The following is a 21,618-nucleotide window of genomic DNA, read 5'->3' on the forward strand; positions in this document are numbered from 1 at the left end:
CCTTGAATCCCTTTGTTAACAATGGTTAATTGCCTGGTATGTGTTTGCCCTTTCAATGACTTTGATGTTTGTTGTATATCTGCTTTATTGTTCATTTTTGAGTGTTATTCTCTTTTCTCCTAAGTTTTGGGTATTTTTATGGTATTAAAAACTAAACAATAATCAGAATAATTGTGCGCTGACTATCTCACCCCCAAAAAATGCTAAAATAATGAACCATTGCAAGAATAATGTTACCAAGTTTTTATTTACAGGAATCATACATACAAGAAGTGTCATCCTAAGAATCACTAACAGTTATGCTTTTTATTTTACATAAGCCTTTAGGGATAAAGATTGTGCCAACAAGTGTTTCAATACTTTTAGTGATTTGGAAAAAAAAACAATATTAATGCAAGAACAGTGTATTTTAAGTAACACTATGTGGATGATAAACATATGCCAGGAGACTTGTATACGAGTGAATAACTGTGCTTTAATAAGGTCCTAAGAGGAACATTTGGTATTTCAAATACAGGTGATTTTATTTCTACAGCAGTGTGATTTTGTGCTTTTGAAGTTGGACTACAGAGAAGGAATGCAGCAGGAAGCAACACATATACAGAATTAATTAAAGGGGCCCTATAATGCTCACTTTCAGGTGTATATCAGTATGTAGTGTCTCTCCTGGGACATGTCTCCATGCTTTAATGTTCAGAAAGCTCTTTATTTTACTCAGACTGCCTGTGCTGCAGCTCCTCTTTTCACCCTCTGTCTGAAACCAGAGCGCAGTCTGCTCTGATTGGTTAGCTGACCGGCTCTGTTGTGATTGGTGAACAACTTAGAGATGTCCCGCCTCTTAGACTATCGCACACAATGTGTTGGAGCGCTAGCCAGTAGAAGCGCAAGTGTTCCATAGTGATGTAACTATGTTCCAGAAGTAAACAAAGGAGTCCAATGGAGGCGTTTCAGGCAGGGGTGATGGTGTGGAATTTGATCGAGCCTTTGCAGACCATCTACATGCACATGAACCTATATAACACACTACAGGAAAGGGAAATCCTAAAGAAAAGGCATAACAGGGCCCCTTTAAAAATCAGACAACAAACATGGAACAACATATTCAAAATACAGAATGAAAAAAGTGAAATGTCCTGGAATGATTTGCCTTATTTCTTCTCTGTACCAGTCCATATAAAGCCCTCATATCGACATACAACACCCCCAGTAGAAGCTGCAAACTGAATAAGGTCACTATACAAATTGTAGACCTGCACACTTTTAAAGGTAAGGTCAACATGCCTGCACGTTGCTGTGTGTTAACTACAGTTTTCAGTCTCATACTTTAAAAAATCTGTACAAAATGAAGGTAAACATTAAGGGAAATGTTGTATTGGTCATCAGCAGGGGACACATTGGCACAGGTGAGCTTTATATATATCAGAAATAAATCTTAATACAGCAGAAATCCCTCCTCTGTGAATATGGAGCTAATGTGCACATTGGAAACGTACAGTAAATACTCTTAAATTAAAAAAGGGATGATATATTTTGTCCGTATATCTTTCTCTGACAGCAGGCTGCGGTGATTGTGGCTGTTTCCAGTTGTATGTGTTGCTGGGTCCACCTAGTGGCCACATGACGCATCCTCACAGTGAAACAGCAGCCTCATTAATCCACAGATGTTCAGCCTGTGCACAGAGTAACCAGTGCACCATGTTCCCGTTATACTTCAGTGGTGAAGCGGAGGCTTTGACGCTTGCTGTCGGGGGTTGGGATGCCCTCCAGCTGAAGGAAGTAGAGGAGGACTTGAACCTGCAGACACAGAACAGGTGATCAGGGACCTAAAAGAGTGAAAAATGTCCTGTGGAACTCATCAATAAGGAGCTGCAGGAATGAGTCCTACTCCTCGGAAATAAGTCAGCACTTTTATCTACGTCCACACAGGTGCAGTAACTCAAATTCCCCAACATGCCTGACTTTACGGCTGATAGCTAGCTGAGGTTTTCTCCCTGTAATCATCTGGAAGTCAATGTGTTTCTGGTTGTTGGCCTGAAATAAGGTCTGAAGAGCTGAAGAGATTTTAACATTTTGTTCTCTGACATGTGCACAAATCCAAAACTCAATGGAGAAATCCCAGTGACTTTACACACGTCTGTCATCCCCGCACCACTCTATATTTTGATGCATGTTGTACCTGAGACATGACCTCCAGAGACCAGCTGTCATTCATGGAGATGGGCTGCGAGCTGTTGGAGAGTTTGCTGTCTTTCTCTGACGGCCGCAGCAGAGTCGGGCCGAACACGGTGGCCAGGTTGTGTAAAGACATCTTGTTGACGCTCTCGTTCTCAGTCACTCTGCAAGAACAAAGCAGAAGATAGGCAATGAGTTAACAGGCAGCTTGAGAGTTGAGTTTTCCTCCAATCAATACAAACAAAAATCCTTTATATTGGATTTTCCAGCTGTCAATTAAAAAAGTAAGGATGAGAAACATGAGAAATATACATAACGCTGATGTTTGATTCGGGTGTGTTACCGTTTGAGGTGGTCGAGCAGGAACATGAAGGTCACCAGGTTGGTCTCAGGCAGAGACAGCAGCAGGTTCATCATGCAGCTCTCCTTCGCCTCCCTGTCAGACAGCGCTGAGGGACAAAAACACACACGTCAGCTCCAGAGTCGTGTCTGACAAGTCCCAGAACAAAAAGTCTGAGCAGTTCCAAATCAAGTCAATTCAAGACAGGGAATTCCAGAAACCAAATGCCAAGTCAAGTCTTCACCAGTCGAGAGTAACTAACAGAGTCAAGCCCCAAGTTCCAAGTCAAGACAAGACAAGTCAAGGCAGCGAAGTCCTGGATCCAAAGGCCAAGTCAAGTCTTCACCAGTCGAGAGTAACTAACAGAGTCAAGCCCCAAGTTCCAAGTCAAGACAAGACAAGTCAAGGCAGCGAAGTCCTGGATCCAAAGGCCAAGTCAAGTCGTTACAAATCAACTAACTGACTCAGCCTCAAGTCAAGTCCCAAGTCTAAACGTACAAGTTTAAAGTCAAGACTGATGAGTCACATGTCAAGTCCCAAGTTGTGTCAATGGTCAAAGTCTTGTCTGGGTAATAATGGTGTGTTGACTGACCGATGCCTCCAGCGAAGTTAGGGTACATCTCGTCGGTGAACAGCGGCTCCGGCAGCTCTCTGAAGTACAGCTTCAGAGTTCCAGCGATGGCGTTCACATCCATCTCCCTCATCATGAGAGACACGTCTCTGTTGTCTGAGTGAGAAGACGAGACAACAGTTACTTAACTCCACATTCACCTACAGGTAAATCTCTCTTTGTCCTTGCTTTAAGTTATCAGTCTGAACTCACTGGAGTCAAAGGCCGCCTTCAGGGCCTGGATGTCCGTTGCGACGCCGGACACTCGGTAGATTCCCACCTCGTCCATCCCTCGCCGCTCAATCTCCTCCACACACTGCCTCACGATGAGGGGAACCTTCGAGCGCTCTCGCCTGGTGAGGAGTGACACAGAAACCAGTTTTAAAAAGGAATAAGGGGCTTTTAATATATCGAACAGACCCCACTTATTGTGCCTCGTAGTGGTAAATGACTTTATCGTGTGTCACACAATCTCCTGGGAGAGTCTGAACTAACTTCAAAATAAGTAGACTAATGTATGACTTCATAATAAAAGTGACCAAGAATCGATTTCAAAATAAGAGCAACAAAGAACTTACTTCAATATAATAGCGTGCAATAACTGATTTGTAAACGTTAGGAACCAAAAAAAAACTGATTTCAAAATAAAAGCAAACAAGAACTAACTTCAAAATAAGAGCCACTAAGTCAACCTTCAAAATAAGAGCCACTAAGTCAACCTTCAAAATAAGAGCGATCAAGAACTGACTTCAAAATAAAAGCATCCTTCACCTGAGCATTTTGTGAAGTCTTACATTCATTCAATGCATCTTTCAGTCTAATAATCATTTTAAATAAACAAGAATTATCCTTTAGATTGATTGAATAATGAACCGATATGAAATGAAACTCACTTAGTAACTACGTTGATCTTCACGCCGAAGACGCCGGACTGTTTCCTTGAAGGCATTCTCTTCAGACTGAACTCTCTGCTGGTGAACTTCATCGACAGCTTCACCTCCACCTGAAACAAGACAAGAGAGCTTTATTAGGGAGGAGCACATCAGCTGAGAAACTGAACAGCACACACTGTGGCAACAACTGAATGATAAACATCAAGTGTGAAACAAACCATAGTAACATTAGTGCAAATAGAATAGACCAATAGCACTCCCTTAGCTCTCCCTTAGCGCTCCCTTAGCTCTCCCTTAGCTTCCTTAGCTTCTCTTTAGCTTTCCCTGATTTTTCTCTAGCTTTCGTTTGGCTTCCCTTTAGCTCTCCTTCAGCGTTCCCTTAGCTTCCCCTTAACTTTCCTTTAGTTTTCCCTTAGCTTTCCTTTGCTTTCCCTTAACTTTCCTTTAGTTTTCCCTTAGTTTTCCTTTGCTTTCCCTTAACTTTCCTTTAACTTTCCCTTAACTTTCCTTTAGCTTTACTTTAGCTTTCCCTTAGCTTTCCTTTAGCTTTCCCTTAATTTCTCTAGCTTTCCTTTAGCTTTCCCTTAGCTCTTCTTTACCTTTCCTTAAGCGTTCCCTTAGCCTTCTGTTAGCTTTCATTCATCTTTCCCTTAGCTGTCCTTAAGCTTTCCCTTAGCCATCCCTTAGCTTTTATTTATCTTTCCCTTCGCTTTCCCTTAGCCTTCTGTTAGCCTTCCTTTAACTTTCCCTTATATTTCCTTTCACTTTCCTTTAGCTTTCCCTAACTTTTCTCTAGCTTTCCCTTAGCTTTCCTTTATCTTTCCCTTAGCCTTCCCTTCGCTTTCCTTTATCTTTCCCTTAGCTTCCCCTTAGCTTTAACCTCACTCACCCTCTTTTTACATCGCTGCTTTAAAAAACAAACCTTACCCCATTCATGCCGATGACCGCCCTCTGCCAGTCTTTATTCTGCAACGTCTGAGGATCCAGCTGAAAGTAAAATAAGAGACAAATTATATTTCAATTGTGATTATTGTAAAACCTCTTCATCTAGATAAGTTGTGCCAGGTAATATAAGCCGTCCCTCATCCTCACATGAGCATAAAGTCCTTATGGCCGGGTGTGTCACGGATCTATTTTAGTAACCGGACTAATACCAAACTGTCAGCCCGTCTTTATAATGATCATGAGAACCGTGATAACATCATGTAGTTTCTGAGCACTGAGCCACACGGCAGATGTCTTTCCAACCTTAAAATTAGGTTTCATATGCAATCAAAAGAAATAGAGGTAGGACAATGCTGTCTTTCAAAACTAAACAAATAAAATCCAACATATATTCATTTATTACAAAACCTTCCAGGTGATTGTTTACATTAAAGCACATTTATTTTGTATTACAAGTTGTATAAAATGCTATGTTAAAAACTCAAATGATTATTGAAAATGTGCTACCTTGCATACCTTAACAGAAATATTAGTAAGTCCATAAAGCCAGGAGAAGAACTTCTTATATAAAGTTAAGGATAAAAGGTTTTTTACACGGGGGATTTGGAATATCCCTCTGTTTCACTCCATCAATCCAAAAATACTGTCAATAAATATCAATTTTCAGTTTGAGTGATAAAGTGTGTATGTGTGAATGGTGTGTGATGGAGAGAGGAGGAGAGGAAACGGCCTTAAAGATTACATGTTGTACACACTACAGGTGAATAGGGTAGAAAATGTAACTAACAGATATCAGCGTGAAACTTCCCCACATCATTACTGACATTCACACCATCATTTTTTATATTGCAAGTTTTCTGAAATTGGTTTAAATATGCAAATGAGGCATCATGTAATTGTAACTTCTGGTGAATTTAAGAGAAATGTACAGAGAGAAACAGACGAAGATATGCTCCTTAATGTGGATTTTGTATGTTTTCTTTCCACTAGTTTGAGATAAGACATGTTATTGAAGCAAAATAACCCAAACTCTGCTGAAGCATTCTTTCCAACAAGCTCTCCTGGCTGTTTACCTTGGGTCCGATCAGACTGCTGCGGACTCTTTGCCACAGACGGGCCCCTGTGCTCTGGGTTTTTCTTGGAGTCGTGTCTGCCTCTTCCTCTATCACACTGCCGGCCTGATCCACACCCTCATCCTCATTAGGATTACTCTCACTCATACTGTCTCAACTCTTTTCAGTAGAATATTCACAGAAACCAGCGCTGTTCCTCAAACTAATTCCCTCTTTTCCCCTGAACGACCAGCCTCTGATCACATCGCCTGGAATAATGAGCTTCTTTCATGCCGCTCTGCAGAATCTCTACAAAACTTCCGCTCATCCTCACGTCTCGGCATTGTTTTACTCCTTTTACTCCGGTGAGATAAGAACAAAGAAAAGCCATGCAGGCTGCTGACCACGCTGTGTTGTTCTACTTCCCTGTTGGATTTGTGGGATTAACTGCTGAGAATCCCCTCCTACCCTCATTAGCAACGTCAGACGGCTGCCAATCACAGGAGAGCCGGCTGCTATTCCAACATCTCAGGTAGCATGAACAGGATCCTCTCAATTAGTCACGTATAACACCAGACTTATTCACACATGAGACAATAGTCATATTCACATCCATGATACAACCCTTATATTTCCCCAAAGGCTCACTCACCTGCACAGTACAGGTTATTCCATATTATTCACTTGAAGTAAATATATTTCTTTATGTTATTATAGTATAACTTGGATTTTCCACATCGCTTTGTAACTAAAATATGTTGCTTTGATCCAATTACTGACTTCAATTAATTCCTAATATTTTAAAGAAAGCAAAGAAATATAGAATTTTTATAAACAAATATATTCATTTAATTGATATATGTTTTATAAATGAGTTAAAATCTTAACATTTATTTATTTCATTATTATTTATTTCATTTTTCGATTATTCGTGCTATTTCTTATCTTTTAAAATGGTATTATACACATTTTTAGTTTTTAAATTGATATTATTTGTACGTTTCATTTTGTTTAATAAATCTATTATTATACAATATTTTTTTTATTGCTTTTATATTTTAATATTTATTATTCAATAATTAATTTAATGATTTATTTTTTTATTATTTCTTTCTTTTGCATTAGTTTTATGATCCACATTGTTCTTGTGTTTTGCTTAAATGGTATTTAATATTGTAAAACTTTGTATTTTCCTGAGTGTGAAGGCTTATACACCGTCACCTCAATGTGACACTAATTTGTTATGTCATGTTGTCATTCCTCAGTCCCTAAGCCCCTCAAAGGGTAAAACAGTCGCCATAATGCTGATGTAAACACCAACAAAGAAAGGAGAAGGGCCAACCTGACCCCACAGCTCATGAAGGAGGAATCCCTGACAGTTTCTCCAGGTTTCTGACAGAGAGGGGGTTTCTCCGGCTGATCAAAGAGCATCTCTCCCTCCGTCAGACTCTGGAGCCAGAGGCTTCATGAGGAAACAACACACACTCTAATCCTCCTTCACAACACCATCAGGGGCCTCATGCTGAAGGGCCCTAATGGAGGACTGCTTCTTCTGAGGGCCCCACAGGCCGGGATTAACCAGAAAAGGTCCGGTGGTCAGCAGTAGAAATAGGATAGTAATATTTCACTCATCCTCATTCTTCTCTACAGCCTCTGACCTCTGCTCTGCTCCGTACCTTTATCTGTCCTTTGGCGATGATCCTGTCTGTGATCTCCGCCTCCTCTTTGCTCTGCCGGCTCTTGTTGCAGCACTTCTCGTAGCAGAGCAGCCGCACGGTCTGAGAGCCCTCCAGCTCTATCTCAAACTCCTTCAAATGGAAAATAAAAACACGTGACTGCAGGTTTCAGACCGGTGCACAACAGAGGACTTTCATTGTATCCACTGCACGGTTCAACTGAGCCCAAAAATGACCCTTTTTATATCAATTTCTCTCCTGTGTTACCTTGAATTTTTCAAGATAACATTGTTTTTTTCACAAGAATCAAATCACAGAGAAGATTACTGATGAATTGAAGTAAATGGGGGACGTGTTTAAATAAAATGTGTATCAAAACATCTGTTTGCAAACTCAAATTGTGCCGTTTAAACCTAGTTGTATGCTCACTACTCTACAAAAACATGCATTTGCTCTGAAAGCTTCCCTATTTAAAATATTTCTGCATATTTTCAAACGTGTGCACGCACTTCACGTCCAAAGTGTTTAAAAAAGTGCAGTTTCAGTGAGAAGTCTCAGATTGCACTGCACAAATGACTTTATTGAAGCCCAGCCCCAATTTACTTTAATTCCTCAAGACTACTTCCCCAAAAACATGACTTTTCACCCCCAAAAAAGGGTAAAACTATGTATGCGGAAGTGTTTTAAACAGTAAGGTTTTGAGGGAAGATGCATGCTTTTTGTAAAGTGGTGAGCAGACAACTGGATATTACAGACTCGATGAATTCTGCACAAGTTTGTAGGCACATTTTGATTTAGACATGGCCCGATTTCCTCCACTCCCCAAGACTTTGCTCTGCTTTTAGTTTAAGGTAACTTGAGGTGGGTGCTTGATATACAAATGTTGAAGTGTTCCTTTAAAGACACACAGCAGTGGCTTCTGATCTGACTCGTTCACGTTCTCCGCTGTCTGCACTCACCTCGTTCCAGTTGGGCTCAGTCGAGTCTCTGTAGACGCGGGTTTTGGCTTTGTTGACAAAGTATCCGAATGAATCCACCTCCAGAGAGCAGTACAGGTCTGGTGCGGACAAGCAGAGGTAGATTTAAACATCTGAACAATAACACCTGCTGGCAGCTTTCAGACACAGCTTTTTAAAACCAAAAGCTGTCAAGTGTCTGATGATCCCTTTACCCGATCTGTCTGAAAATGTAAGTTTTAAATATTCATAAATTATAACTTTATTCTGCATGTCTTATTTTAAATTATAGCATAGTTCTGCATTCCTACGAGCAACTGCAAAGCCATGCTTAACACACCTGAGGCCAACAGCTGTAAAACTGCAGGCTTTATACACAGGAGAGATTCCTGTAGTATGGTATATAGGTTTTAGTGCATGTAAATGGTCTGCAAAGGCTAAAATCCCTGTGTTCCTCCCCCACACATCAATCACACCACTGACTGTGTCCTGGCTTCTTTTTAGCGATGGTTAGTACAAAGTAGAGTTTGAGCAGGCTGGTGTACAGAATGTTCCTGACTAATCCCACTTATTCCTCTGCAGCTGTCCACCCAGCCACACAGGCGGGGGGGGGGCTGACACACAGGATGATTTGCATCCACCTGCAAACTGTAGAATAATCTGGTAAATACCAGGAGAATAAATAAGCCACTTACTTAAGCTCTGTTTCAGCCCGGATGCAGAGTGCACGATGACGTTCAGGAAGCCATACAGACCCGAAGACTCATCGTCTGTGGAGGAGGGGGAGTCATGTTAGGATAACATGAAAGCTGCAGGTATGTCAAACCTTAAAAAGTGCAACACATCATGAGTCTTACCTTCTTTATTCATGGTCATTGGGATGGAGTGCACAGTCTGGAGCTTCACACACGAGTTGGTGAGCATCTGCAGCTCCAGAGAGGTCAGGGAGAAGCTCTTAAAGCCTGCAGGGCACACCAGAGGAAGATCAAAGGTCATATGATCATTTAATGCAAAAGTGCACGAAGCCAAAAGAAAGCTGGGAATCAGACTACAACATTACTTTAGATTATGGGAAGTTTGGTGTTTGTTTGACCATTAACTATCTCACTATTCATTCTTTCTTTTGCAGATGTTTATTTAGAAGATTTTAAAGATGGGAATCAGATTGCCTGAATCAATGTATACCTGCACCTAATTCTGTATTATCTTTCTTTTGCATAAAGTGTAATCTTCTTACATCACATCTGATATATGAATAACTCTGCGTCTGTTAAACTCACACTTCTTCTGCTGCTCTCGGATGATCTCCCTCCACTCGGCTCGCTCGTAGTCCGAGGAGATGAGAAACATGAAACCCTGGAAGACATTTAGAGATGATTTAATGTCATTTATTTTGAGGCACACTCATGCTGTGACGTCCCGCTGTCTACCAGCAGAGGGAAGCAGACACCAGATGTAGAAGTTCAGGCTCTCTATTTTATCTAAATTACAACTTTTAAAGATGTCCCACTATTTTCTCATTTTTCTAACTCCTTCTTCGTGTGGCTCTAATCATCTTCTTTTAAAAATTCACACTTTTTTCCCCTCCTCCAATACTTCTGCTCACCTTTCCGTTCCTGCTGGCCACTCTGAAGGCCATGGTGGGCGACATGAGGAGCAGCAGCGACTCCTGCTCTGATAACTTCTTCCTCAGGCGCTCAATCACCTTCACTCCTTTGGTGGTTCTCTGCAGATCAACAGGACCAGGGTTAATGTCACACAGGCTTAAGACTTTTCTTTTTAATAAAGCTTATAGTTTGGGCTGGCTAAAGGTTGCCTTGAACATCCTCTGGGGTCCAATATTATTATTATTTTTAATTTATTTAAATGTTTTATTTATTTATGTGTTTATTTTTTTATTTAAAAATATATATATTATTATTCTTTTTATATAATTTTCTTGGATTTGTCTAAATTATTTTATTCATATTTTACATTTACAATACAACTTACTAAATTGCATTATTTAAGTTATAATTTTACAATGTTATTCTTACACTGTCATTCACTGTTGTTCCTTTTCAATAAAGCTTACAGTTAGGGCTTGCCTTGAACATCCTCTCGGTCCTGTGTTTTATTTTTATTTTATTGTATTTTTATTTTATTTATTATTTATTTAAATTATTTTAATTGTTTAACTTATTGGATATTATTTTATTTTATTGATCTTAATTTAATTACTTTATTTGTATTTTAAATTCACCTTACCATCGTATTTCTATTTTATTGTATTTTATTATTTATTTATTTTTGTTTTAATACATTTTTTATTTTATGGTATTTTATTTTATTTTATTTTGCATTACCTTTTTATCGAGTTAATTGTCTATGTTGTTTTTCACACCCTCACATGTTGATCTGTACAGACTCTAAAGCCCCCTGAGGCAAATGTATTATTTATAATATTGGGCTATATAAAGTCTGATTTAATTTGACACATAACAAACCATAAAGTCTACGTGGTCCTTAATTCTGTTCTGTGTTGGTGAGGATAGAGTTTCTGTGTTTCCTCACCTTCTCTCTCTGGATGTCGTTCTTGATCTGTGAGATTTTGATCTTCATGGTGTCGATCTCCTCCTCTGGCAGCAGCGGGACGGGCGTGGACTCGCAGTCCTCGATGGTCTGGAAGGTGAGGTCGGCCAGCGGGATGAACCACTTACAGTCGTACTGCTGCCCTTTGCTGTGGAAGAAGAAGGTTTTATAAAGGGCTGCGCAGTTCGGGCAGGTATTTGACAATTAAATGACATTATTGACGGCTATTTAAATTTAAAATGGGTTTTCTACACACGTGGAAAGTTTTATTTTAAGTTTTATTTTTGCTGCAAAAATGTGTAGATTTGCAGGAAGTACTCCATTTAATATAAATGTCAACCAAAATAATAATAATAATGTTCTAAAAAATATTTATAAAAACAATTATTTATATTTATGTATTTTTATTTATTTATATTAAACATTTTTTAAATTCTATTTAATTTGACATTTTATTTACATTTTTTTTAGATTTGTCTCATTTTAACTTTAAATTAAATTTGTTTAAGAAGAAGAAGAAGAAGAAGAAGAAGAAGAAGAAGAAGAAGAAGACATACTTTATTAATCCCTTACAGGGAAATTGCTTTTCTCTACTCTGTTGTGTTGACACACATTAAACACACAGAGGATATACATGCACACACACAGAGGAAATACATGCACACACAACCACATGCAGAGGAGAGGTGGCAGAGCAGAGAGGCAGCCAGGTACCCGGCGCCAAGGGAGCAGATAGAGGTTAGGTGCCTTGCTCAAGGGCACCTCGGCAGTGGCCTAGGTGGAGAACTGGCACCTCTGCAGCTACCAGCTCACTCCATATCTATATATATTTTTTTGGTCCGATCGGGACGTGAACCAGCAACCCTTCGGTCCCAAGACCAAGTCCCTATTGACTGAGCCACTGCCGCCCCTTTATCGAGTTTACGTAAGCCAGTTAAATGTCTGCCTGGGTGTAGTGTTTTTGAAGCAGTGGCTCTTCCAGGTCACAGCCTCTCTCTCCTCCCCCTCTCCTCCCCCCCCGCCCCGGCCAGACCCTGACCCAGACTCACCCGGCGGCCTGTTTCTTCAGCTTGGTGCAAAGCAGCAGGTCGGTGAACAGGAAGACGTGACGCAGTTTCCTGGATCCCTCGACCAGCTCCACCATGAAGCGATCCCTCAGCAGTTGCCGGTGCTGCAACAGGAAGGGAGGAATCACGTCAGGCCGCTCGCAGTATTTAACTCCCAGATACACACCCAGAAAATAATACACCAGTAATGCATCGTATACTGGAATATACATGCTATGTATCGTAGTAGAATGTGCACATTTTCACTTCCACTTCATTGGATGTTCTTTTAATTAATTGTGTTCAACTTTCTCATTTTTTCTTTCATTTATTATTTTATTCCACTTTCTTACTTTTGTGGTTTATATAAATACGTAGGTTTTTATTTTAAATTTAAATCTTTTAATGCATATTCTTATTTTAACTTAATATGTTTATTTAAATATCTTTTTCTTATTTGATCTTTTTTTGACATTTTTTATCTGACTTTCCTACATTTAAATAAATATTTGTACGTAATTTTATTTTATCTTTATTTTCAGTTTTTGTTTATAAAAATATCTTTACTACTGTAGATATTTGTATTGTATATTCTCACTTTAGCTTCTTATGTTTGTATTAATATTTGACCTTTTTTATTTATCTCTTATTGCATTTATTTACTTACTTCTAATGTTTGTATAAATATCTTTATCTTATATTTTGATTGCAGTTTATTTAATTCTTAAATGGAGCAACTGTGACAAAACCCAATGTCCCCCGGGATGATGATGATGTAATCGGATTTATATTTCTAAAATCTAAATCCTTCTGTAGTTTTAATGAATGCAATCCCCATTTTACTTCAGCGAAAGCAAAAAGTAAGAACTGCTGAGAGTACAGAAAGTATTTGACGGTTTACATTTCAAACTGCTTTCATTGGAAGTTCACAAACATTATTTTTGTGCTGATGTTTGTAGTTATTTTAAAGTCTGCGGTGTGAAACTGCAGTCAGATGAATGCTACCAAACCATAGAGAGGAAGTAAACAAAATAAGTACAAACAATAAATCACTTGTGATAAAACTAAAACAGGGCAGTCAGCAAGTAGCAGCATCTGACGTAACGATGCACGTTAGCATCCCGTTAGCATTTAGCATGTCTGTGACTCTCATTTTTCGTGTTGTCCTTCATTTAGCAATACTTTTTCCACCCTCTCCTCCAATAATGGATGTTTGTGGCCTGTAATCCTGGTTGATCCGCCCTGCCTGAGGGTAGAGACATGTGATGACATGAGCTCATCCTGCAGCAGTGTGCTGATAAATTCCCCCCCCCCGCCTTTTGACCTCTGGACTCAGGCTGTTTACAGTGACACTGCACATGTGAGCCCAACCACACTGTGACAAAAACAAGGAAACCACAGCAGCATGGTGATCCCTTCTCTATTTTCTGAACACACACACACACACACACACACACACACACACACACACACACACACACACACACACACACCCTCTCGATCCTGTTCAACACTGTCCTGGTTTAAACACTGCATGGTACCATCCGCTTATTGTTCTGTGACACCAGCATGACCACCAATAGTCAATAAACCAATGGAAAAACTGCAAACTACCAGCTGTGGAAGAAATACAGATGTTTTTACTCAAATATCAGTGGAGTAGCAAAACTAAAATGTGAAAATGCTCTGTCGTGCATTCAAAATCTTTACCAAAAGCACAATTGGCCTCCCAATATACCTAAATTACCAAAAGCTTAAGTACTCCTACTGTATGTGCTTAATGGCCTATATTAGAATCATATATCATCCCATAAACAGGTGAGTACAAAATTAACTCATTGATATTTGATACGTCAGATCTGTCTTTACACACATTTCACCATTAATACAGCGCTACTTAACTCCCGTATCACACCCATATAACTCCATTATTACCACCATGTTACAGCTGTATTACACAGACCCAATAATACACTGTATTTAAACTGTTACTACACCCATAATGCACAGGGACACAGCCTGTCAAATGACTTCGTCGTCTAGAATACAGAAACCATTTAAGGGTTAAATCACTGGATTATAAGAATTGATTGCACTTCAGTAAAGGACTTGAGTAAATGTACTTCATTATATTACCACTTTGCAGTACTGGTATGTGCTTTCATTTTGTATTCCGCTCTAAAATAAGACACTGCGCTGAAGCTAAACAAACTGATTAAAATGCTTGTGGTAATTACAGCCAAACCAGCAACAATGGGTGCAAATGTAGTCACGTACACCACCAACTCCCCGCTTCAGACGGGCTGTCGTGTGCTGGCATGTTCTCTGTCCATCTCCTGACTTCCCATTTATATAAAGGAACTTTCCCCTTTGATTTAATATCCCATACCCCATGGCCTGTTCCCTGGAAAAAGAGAGGAAGTTCTCAGTCAGGTCAATCTGAATCAGAGCCCTAACAAATGTTGTGTTTAGAGGGTGGGGGGATAGGGGTCAGGAAGTTTTATTCAGTACACACCCAGAAGGCTGGATAGACAGTCAGTTTGATAAGGAAAGCTGCAGGTCATTTCTGGGAAGCATTTTATACCGTTAGTGACTTTACAGATCTGGATTAATGATGGTAAATATGATCTCCCTTAAATCAGACTGTAGTTCACCTGCAGTAAATCCAGCAGCTACCCTGCAGTATACAAAGCCATTAGAACTAGCTGCACCTTTACCAGCTCTGAGAACACTTTAATGATCAATCATTATAAAACATATCAGAGATATTATTCTGAAATGGACCAATCAGACAATGACTACTTTTACTGTCGCTACTTTAAGTACATTTAGAGGAGAGTACTTTCTACTTTCACTGGAGGAACATTTAGAATACTTCTACTGTGACAGAGTATTCCTACACTCTGGTACTTCTACTTTACTCAAGTACAAGACCTGAGTACTTCTACTTTACTCAAGTACAAGATCTGAGTACTTCTACTTTACTCAAGTACAAGATCTGAGTACTTCTACTTTACTCAAGTACAAGATCTGAGTACTTCTACTTTTACTCAAGAACAAGATCTGAGTACTTCTACTTTTCCTCAAGTACAAGATCTGAGTACTCCTACTTTTACTCAAGTACAAGATCTGAGTGCTTCTACTTTACTCGAGTACAAGACTTGAGTACTTCTACTTTTATTCATGAACAAGATCTGAGTACTTCTACTTTACTCAAGTACAAGATCTGAGTACTTCTACTTTAACTCAAGAACAAGATCTGAGTACTTCTACTTTACTCAAGTACAAGATCTGAGTACTTCTACTTTACTCAAGTACAAGATCTGAGTACTTCTACTTTACTCAAGAACAAGATCTGAGTACTTCTACTTTTAGTCATGAACAAGATCTGAGTACTTCTACTTTACTCAAGCACAAGATCTGAGTACTTCTACTTTTAGTCATGAACAAGATCTGAGTACTTCTACTTTACTCAAGTACAAGATCTGAGTACTTCTACTTTAACTCAAGTACAAGACCTGAGTACTTCTACTTTACTCAAGTACAAGATCTGAGTACTTCTACTTTACTCAAGAACAAGATCTGAGTACTTCTACTTTAACTCAAGAACAAGATCTGAGTACTTCTACTTTACTCAAGTACAAGATCTGAGTACTTCTACTTTACTCAAGTACAAGATCTGAGTACTTCTACTTTACTCAAGTACAAGATCTGAGTACTTCTACTTTACTCAAGTACAAGATCTGAGTACTTCTACTTTTTCTCAAGAACAAGATCTCAGTACTCCTCCCTCCTCTGCTGGTTGGACATTAGTCTGACAGGTCATTTCTAGGAAGCGACAGAGAAGGATGGGAGTGTGCGAGGAGGCGATCGGCAGGTTAATTCTCCCCGTTCGCCTCCAGAGTTTTTTGCTCTGCTTTGTCACGAGCTTCCTCTCCGGCAGACAGGCTGCGATGAGTCAGCGACGAACTGACTCACAATCCTGTTTTAATGCTGCTTCCAGACACCTCGCAGCTCTTTACCAGCAACAGACAAGACACGACAGAAACTCCGGGGGCTGACGTGTGAGGCTGGATTTCACAATGCTGCTGTTTAGTGAGAAGATGTGAAAGTGATTTAACAAAATGTAGCACTCGATTATGTTTGTGTGTGTGTGTGTGTGTGTGTGTGTGTGTGTGTGTGTGTGTGTGTGTGTGTGTGTGTGTGTGTGTGTGTGTGTAATCCTCAAGTCCATATAAACAAGTGTTCTGTACACACCTTTAGAGCTTTAGTGACAAATGAAATCATAGCATTCAGCCAGAAAGAGACAAAGTAAAGGCCACCATTGGAGCTTATTTCAGAAAAATCTCACCAGTTTCACCGGTTAGGATTCCTTTAGTGTTTATGGTTCAGGAGGTTTTCACCATGAACAGAATTATTCACAGAGGCTTCCTCCTCTCCAAAATAAGGATATTAAAACGGGTGAAAAACACAGAATCTTCAGATCGAGACGTCCCATGACTCAAATCTTACACCAGAGTTAAAAAGCACCACGATTTAAAGAGCGTATGGTAAAAATGTGGCTGAAAACAGGATCAAAAGTTTCCCTCACTGACCTCTCCCTTCTGAACGGTCATGGACTGTCTCCTCGGGGTGATCTCTTCGTTAATGCTGGACAGGAAGTTCTGAGAGATGCGCAGAGCGTCCTGCAGCAGAGTGTAGTCCGGGTGGCTGGAGGGTGTGTGCTTCAGGAGGTCCTGGAAATAAAACAAAACAAAAAAGGTAATGCACCAACGTTCTCTTCACGCAGGCAGGGTGTTGCTCCAGATTTGGGTCGACACTCACATGCAGAACGAGCGTGCTGCGAGTCACTCTGTCCACAGGTTTGTAGAGAAGAGCTGTGAAAGGGAAGTCAATTAATCAATCAAATGTTACTTCTATAGCCCAATATCACAAACGACACATGTCTCGGGGGGGGGCTTTACAGGGTAGAGCACACCAAACCCTCTGTCTTTAGACCCTAGCACTGTCCAAGGAAAATCTCCCAAGGAGACAGAGGAGGGATCCCTGTCCCAAGGCCGGACAGACGTGTAATACATGTGTGTGTATGGATAAAAAAGACTTAATAAGAACAAAGACAATCCAAATAATAAAACCATGATGTAAATGTACATATAAAAAAGAGTTCATTCCAGGAAAATGTCCCAAATCGTCTAAAGAAATACTTAATTGAAAAGTCCCTACTGTGCTGTGCTTTCCTGTGGTGTCTTTCATAGGTTTTTGTGCATGTAAATGGTCTAAGGCTAAGATGATGACCATTCACAACAGAGCCGGCCAGCTAACCAATCAGAGCAGACTGGGCTCTGGTTTCAGACAGAGGGTGAAAAGAGGAGCTGCAGCACAGGCAGTCTGAGAAAAATAAAGAGCTTTCTGAACATTAAAGCATGGAGACATGTCCCAGGAGAGACACTACATACTGATATACACCTGAACATCAGCATGATGGGGCCTCCTCAATGTAAAAGACAGCCATTAGCTTAATTTAGTACTCACTTTCCAGTGAATTTTTAGCCGCCTGTTCCTTGCATTCCTTTGTGCTTTTGACCTTGAGGTTCTGGCAAGGGAAGAGAAAAAAAGACCCTCATTAAATCACTGTCCCACAGCGCAATTAAAACAATCAGCGCGGCTATAAAGAGCTGCGTGGCTGTTGCACTGCTGAAAAACTGCCCTGTCATCACTTCTCCCGGGGCAGCTGTGCAACATCAAATGCTTTCCTGCAGCAGCCCCGCTGAGCGAGGCGGGATCACATACCTCAGATATCTCAGCAAACTGAGCGTTTGCCTGGCAGCACTTGTCCGCCGTCTCCACAGCGACCTTATAGTTATCCACGAAGGCCCGGTACACTCCCAGCTGACTCGCCTGCAGGGCGCAGATTAGATTTAAAATCCTGAGAGGATAGATTTCACTGCAGCTGTGCACTCTGCACTGTCACTGTGATACAGTTTATAGGAGGAATTCATGCGTCAAGTGAGTGCATCTCTACTTTAGGATTTGATTCAGAAATGGATTTGGATTCAGCACATAAAGGTGCTTATTTCAAAGGTGTTGTAGAACATAAAATAAAAGCAGTTTTCAGCCTCTCAAATTTCATTTATTTAAAAACAATGAAATCAAATTTGGAGACTCCCTGCTTTTCTCTGTTGGACCACCTTGGACTTTGAGGAATTGGGATGGACATTTTCAATATTCTCTGACAATTTATAGAATAATGAATAATACATTATACATGTTAATTGCAGCTCTATTAAATTGCGTATAACATTATGGAGTTGTTATATTCGTCTCAAGGTAACTTAAGACTAAAACTAACATTTAATAGTGTTCAACTACAGCAAATAAACAGTTTTTACCCAAAAGATTTGAGAGTTTCTTATGTTTAAGATATACAATATATAAAGATGCTGCTTTTCACACAAATGAAGGAGGCTAACTTAAGCTAACTGCCTTATGGTTTTGCAGAAACACAACACAGAACAGTTCAATTGCACACAAACAATAAAGCTGTTGTTTTTCTGTTTGTGTAGCATAATGGTCCATCATTAGCAATAGCTAGCTTATTATAAATCATTGTTTAGAATCAATAAGGGGATACAACTCTAATATCGATGTTATTCTCTCCCCGTAACGTCATATATAAGTACATGAAAGTGTGTGTTTCATCGTTTTCCTCCCTCCCTGAGCTGGCAGTTATTCGGCGACCTCCTATGGAGCGTTTTCTTCTCTTTACTGCTGTAATGTGGTGAGGCTTTTATCTGGCCGGGGGATGACTCCAGGCAGACTGCTCACATGTGCGCTGTAAGATCCCTCGAAGCATTACTAAGAATCAAACACTGCCACCTTCTCCCCGTGAAAGTCCCCTCGTTAAACTATTATTATTAATGATCAAGGTTTTTAAGAAGTGCTGTAATTAGTTTCTGAAAGTTACCGACATGACGAACGGTGGTTTGTTTGATTTGAAGCCAACATACAGTTAGATAATTGGAGGCTTTAGGTTATTTAAAGCTTTCTATCTAAAGGAGGGTTTAAATCATCTGTCACTACACACTCGCGCTGCAGTTAAAAAAAAATCAGACTTTCAGCATTTCTCTGTTACCAGTAGATCAGATACTCTGTGTTTCCCTGCTCTCAGATTCCCTTGTTTACTTTGCAGGCTGACATTTGTTCTGCTGTGTTCAAGCCCCGACAAACCAAGTGGAAAAACAGGTTTTTGTAGCTTTGATTCTGCAACACTGCCATGACATGTTTTCCTACAAAATATATGTCCAAATAAATCAACCGGGGTTCAGGCTAAGGTAAAATAAGTGGATTTTTTCCTGCTATCCCGAAACTGCCATTGGTCCCATTTCCCATGTCTTAGCATTGTTAATTGATTGACAGACAACAGTTTCTGTTGACAATATATATGAAGTAGAATCGGAGGATGATAAATCCTCTTTATGTCACATACATGCACACAGCAGAGCACACACAGTGAAATTAGTCCTCTGCATTTAACCCATCCTAGTACTGGGAGCAGTGGGCAGCTATTGTGCAGCACCAGGGGAGCAATGGAGAGGGGGGATTGGAGGTGTCCGGTGCCTTGCTCAAGGGCACCACAGCAGGGCCTAGGAGGTAAACTGGGACCTCTCCAAGTAGCAGTCAACTTTCCATATTTCAAGTCTGTTCGAGGACTTGAACCGGCAATCCTACGATTCCCAGTCCAAGCCCCTACTGACTGAGCCACTGCTGGATATATCAACAGAATGCATGATAAGACTGACATAAATAATATATGCACAGCCTCTTTGTATGATATTTGTCCAAGGGATAACACAGGGAAAAAGAGCTTATTTTCAGCGTGGTCTTCTAAAGAACTTTTTCTCAAATTAATTGACATTTTAATAGCAATTAAGGGCTTCTTTTCTATGCCTTTTAAGACTTTTAGAAATCCATAAAACCCTAAACCCTAAACATACTCAACTTGCAGATAGAACCTTTTTGTTTCCTGCAGCTAACAAACATCTGATCAGCGTACCAGTTTCTGAAAGAGGTCGCCCACGCACTGCTGGTGGCTCCACTCCTGGACTCGGGGCAGCAGCGCATCGAAGAAGTCTTTGTGGATCTCATGAAGCTCGGGCACTTTGAAGAAGATGGTCTCTATCTGCTGGATGGTCAGCATCGGCTGGGAAGTCGTGGCTGCGGCTCTCAGAGGCTTCATGGGCTGGAAACATAAAGAATTGAATGATATTGTGTTTGTAGAAAGAAGATTTTCAGACACAACAAGGTTAAAAAAACTGTCTTTAACAATGTTAATTGCGCTACTCCATTAGCACACTACTTCTAATAAAAAGGTCAATATGTTTGTGTGCGTGTAACAAGTAAGAGCCACCCTGAACAGGATAATAGAACATGCTCAAATGGGTAGCCGCCATCAATTCCGACATACCCCCATTCCGACATTGACGTCTAATTGTCGAAGTGGAAGCAGTTCCATTGTTTTCAAAGCTCCCACCACTCCGACAAAAAAAACGTCCCGTCATTCCGACATTAGGGCCATTAATGTAATAAGGGAAATGGGTCCTATCTTGCAGTAGCCTATTTGCTTGCGTGCTTTCTGTAGTCCGTGTGTAAAAAAAACATGAAATCTTATGAAAGCATTCTACACTATTAATGTATGGGGTGATGCAATCCGTGCAGCCAGGGTTCGGGTGAGTGAAATTAGGGGGAAACTTGGCTTGGTGTCAATTCCTCTAATGCTGACGTTTTAAATAAATCTGCTCCAATACCTTGATACCTTGACACACACTCGGAGACAGTAAAAAAAAGTCCTAGCTGCAAAGCGTGTTTTGATGTGCTCTCGTTGCTCTCCTGCACACAATTGCGTGCGTGCCAAGCAGTCGGCCTAATACACGAGTCCTGTTTTACAGAACAAATAGCCACCTGGCACCTGCGTTGCAGTTTAGCTCGTAATAGCCTACTGTATGTAGAAAATAGAATTATCACTAGGCCAAAACTGTGTACTGATTCAAAGGATGTTTTCTCCTCCAGTAAACTGCATAAGTATGTAGTTGTAAGCGGGTGGTTTGAGCGCAAGACGATGGGGGGCGGGGTCCCGCCCGCCTGCCGGCCTAGACGTTGCAACACACCTGTGTTGCATCTGTTGATTGGGAATGGTGGATGGGTGGGTGCTGGGAATATAATGGGTATGTTTGGGGTGAGACAGCAGGGCAGGGAAAGGAGATACGATTGAGCTCCACGCCAGAGCTGCCGTGCCAGGACGTGGGTGAGTTTTGTATTGTATCCGTCGTAAGTTGAGATCAGCCTAAGAGATAAAGATTG

The 21,618-nt window shown here is 40.4% G+C and overlaps 1 protein-coding gene and 1 long non-coding RNA gene across 2 annotated transcripts in view; one reads left to right on the forward strand and one right to left on the reverse strand.

Annotated features, from left to right (window-relative positions):
* Nucleotides 1-228: 228 nt before the first annotated feature.
* si:dkey-91m11.5 (PH_BCR_vertebrate and RhoGAP_Bcr domain-containing protein) overlaps nt 229-21,618 on the reverse strand; it is a 48,209-nt gene continuing 26,819 nt past the window's right edge. The window contains exons 8-27 of the mRNA XM_063897732.1: nt 20,315-20,500; nt 18,052-18,159; nt 17,794-17,854; nt 17,086-17,138; nt 16,857-16,997; nt 12,265-12,386; nt 11,198-11,363; nt 10,251-10,370; nt 9,925-10,000; nt 9,502-9,606; nt 9,340-9,414; nt 8,648-8,745; nt 7,689-7,820; nt 4,943-5,002; nt 4,016-4,125; nt 3,336-3,475; nt 3,105-3,239; nt 2,516-2,621; nt 2,177-2,336; nt 229-1,794 (exon numbers count right to left, since the gene is read on the reverse strand). Coding sequence (XP_063753802.1) covers nt 1,705-1,794; nt 2,177-2,336; nt 2,516-2,621; nt 3,105-3,239; nt 3,336-3,475; nt 4,016-4,125; nt 4,943-5,002; nt 7,689-7,820; nt 8,648-8,745; nt 9,340-9,414; nt 9,502-9,606; nt 9,925-10,000; nt 10,251-10,370; nt 11,198-11,363; nt 12,265-12,386; nt 16,857-16,997; nt 17,086-17,138; nt 17,794-17,854; nt 18,052-18,159; nt 20,315-20,500 — 2,244 coding nt within the window. The 3' untranslated portion in view covers nt 229-1,704. The remainder of the gene's footprint in view (nt 1,795-2,176; nt 2,337-2,515; nt 2,622-3,104; nt 3,240-3,335; nt 3,476-4,015; nt 4,126-4,942; nt 5,003-7,688; nt 7,821-8,647; nt 8,746-9,339; nt 9,415-9,501; nt 9,607-9,924; nt 10,001-10,250; nt 10,371-11,197; nt 11,364-12,264; nt 12,387-16,856; nt 16,998-17,085; nt 17,139-17,793; nt 17,855-18,051; nt 18,160-20,314; nt 20,501-21,618) is intronic.
* Nucleotides 9,384-12,633, forward strand: LOC134873851 (uncharacterized). Its single transcript, XR_010166991.1, has 3 exons — nt 9,384-9,459; nt 11,270-11,408; nt 12,247-12,633. It is a non-coding gene; the product is annotated as an uncharacterized LOC134873851 (long non-coding RNA).

Source organism: Eleginops maclovinus, chromosome 12 (assembly GCF_036324505.1).
Source record: "Eleginops maclovinus isolate JMC-PN-2008 ecotype Puerto Natales chromosome 12, JC_Emac_rtc_rv5, whole genome shotgun sequence".
In the NCBI taxonomy this organism is placed as follows: Eukaryota; Metazoa; Chordata; class Actinopteri; order Perciformes; family Eleginopidae; genus Eleginops; species Eleginops maclovinus.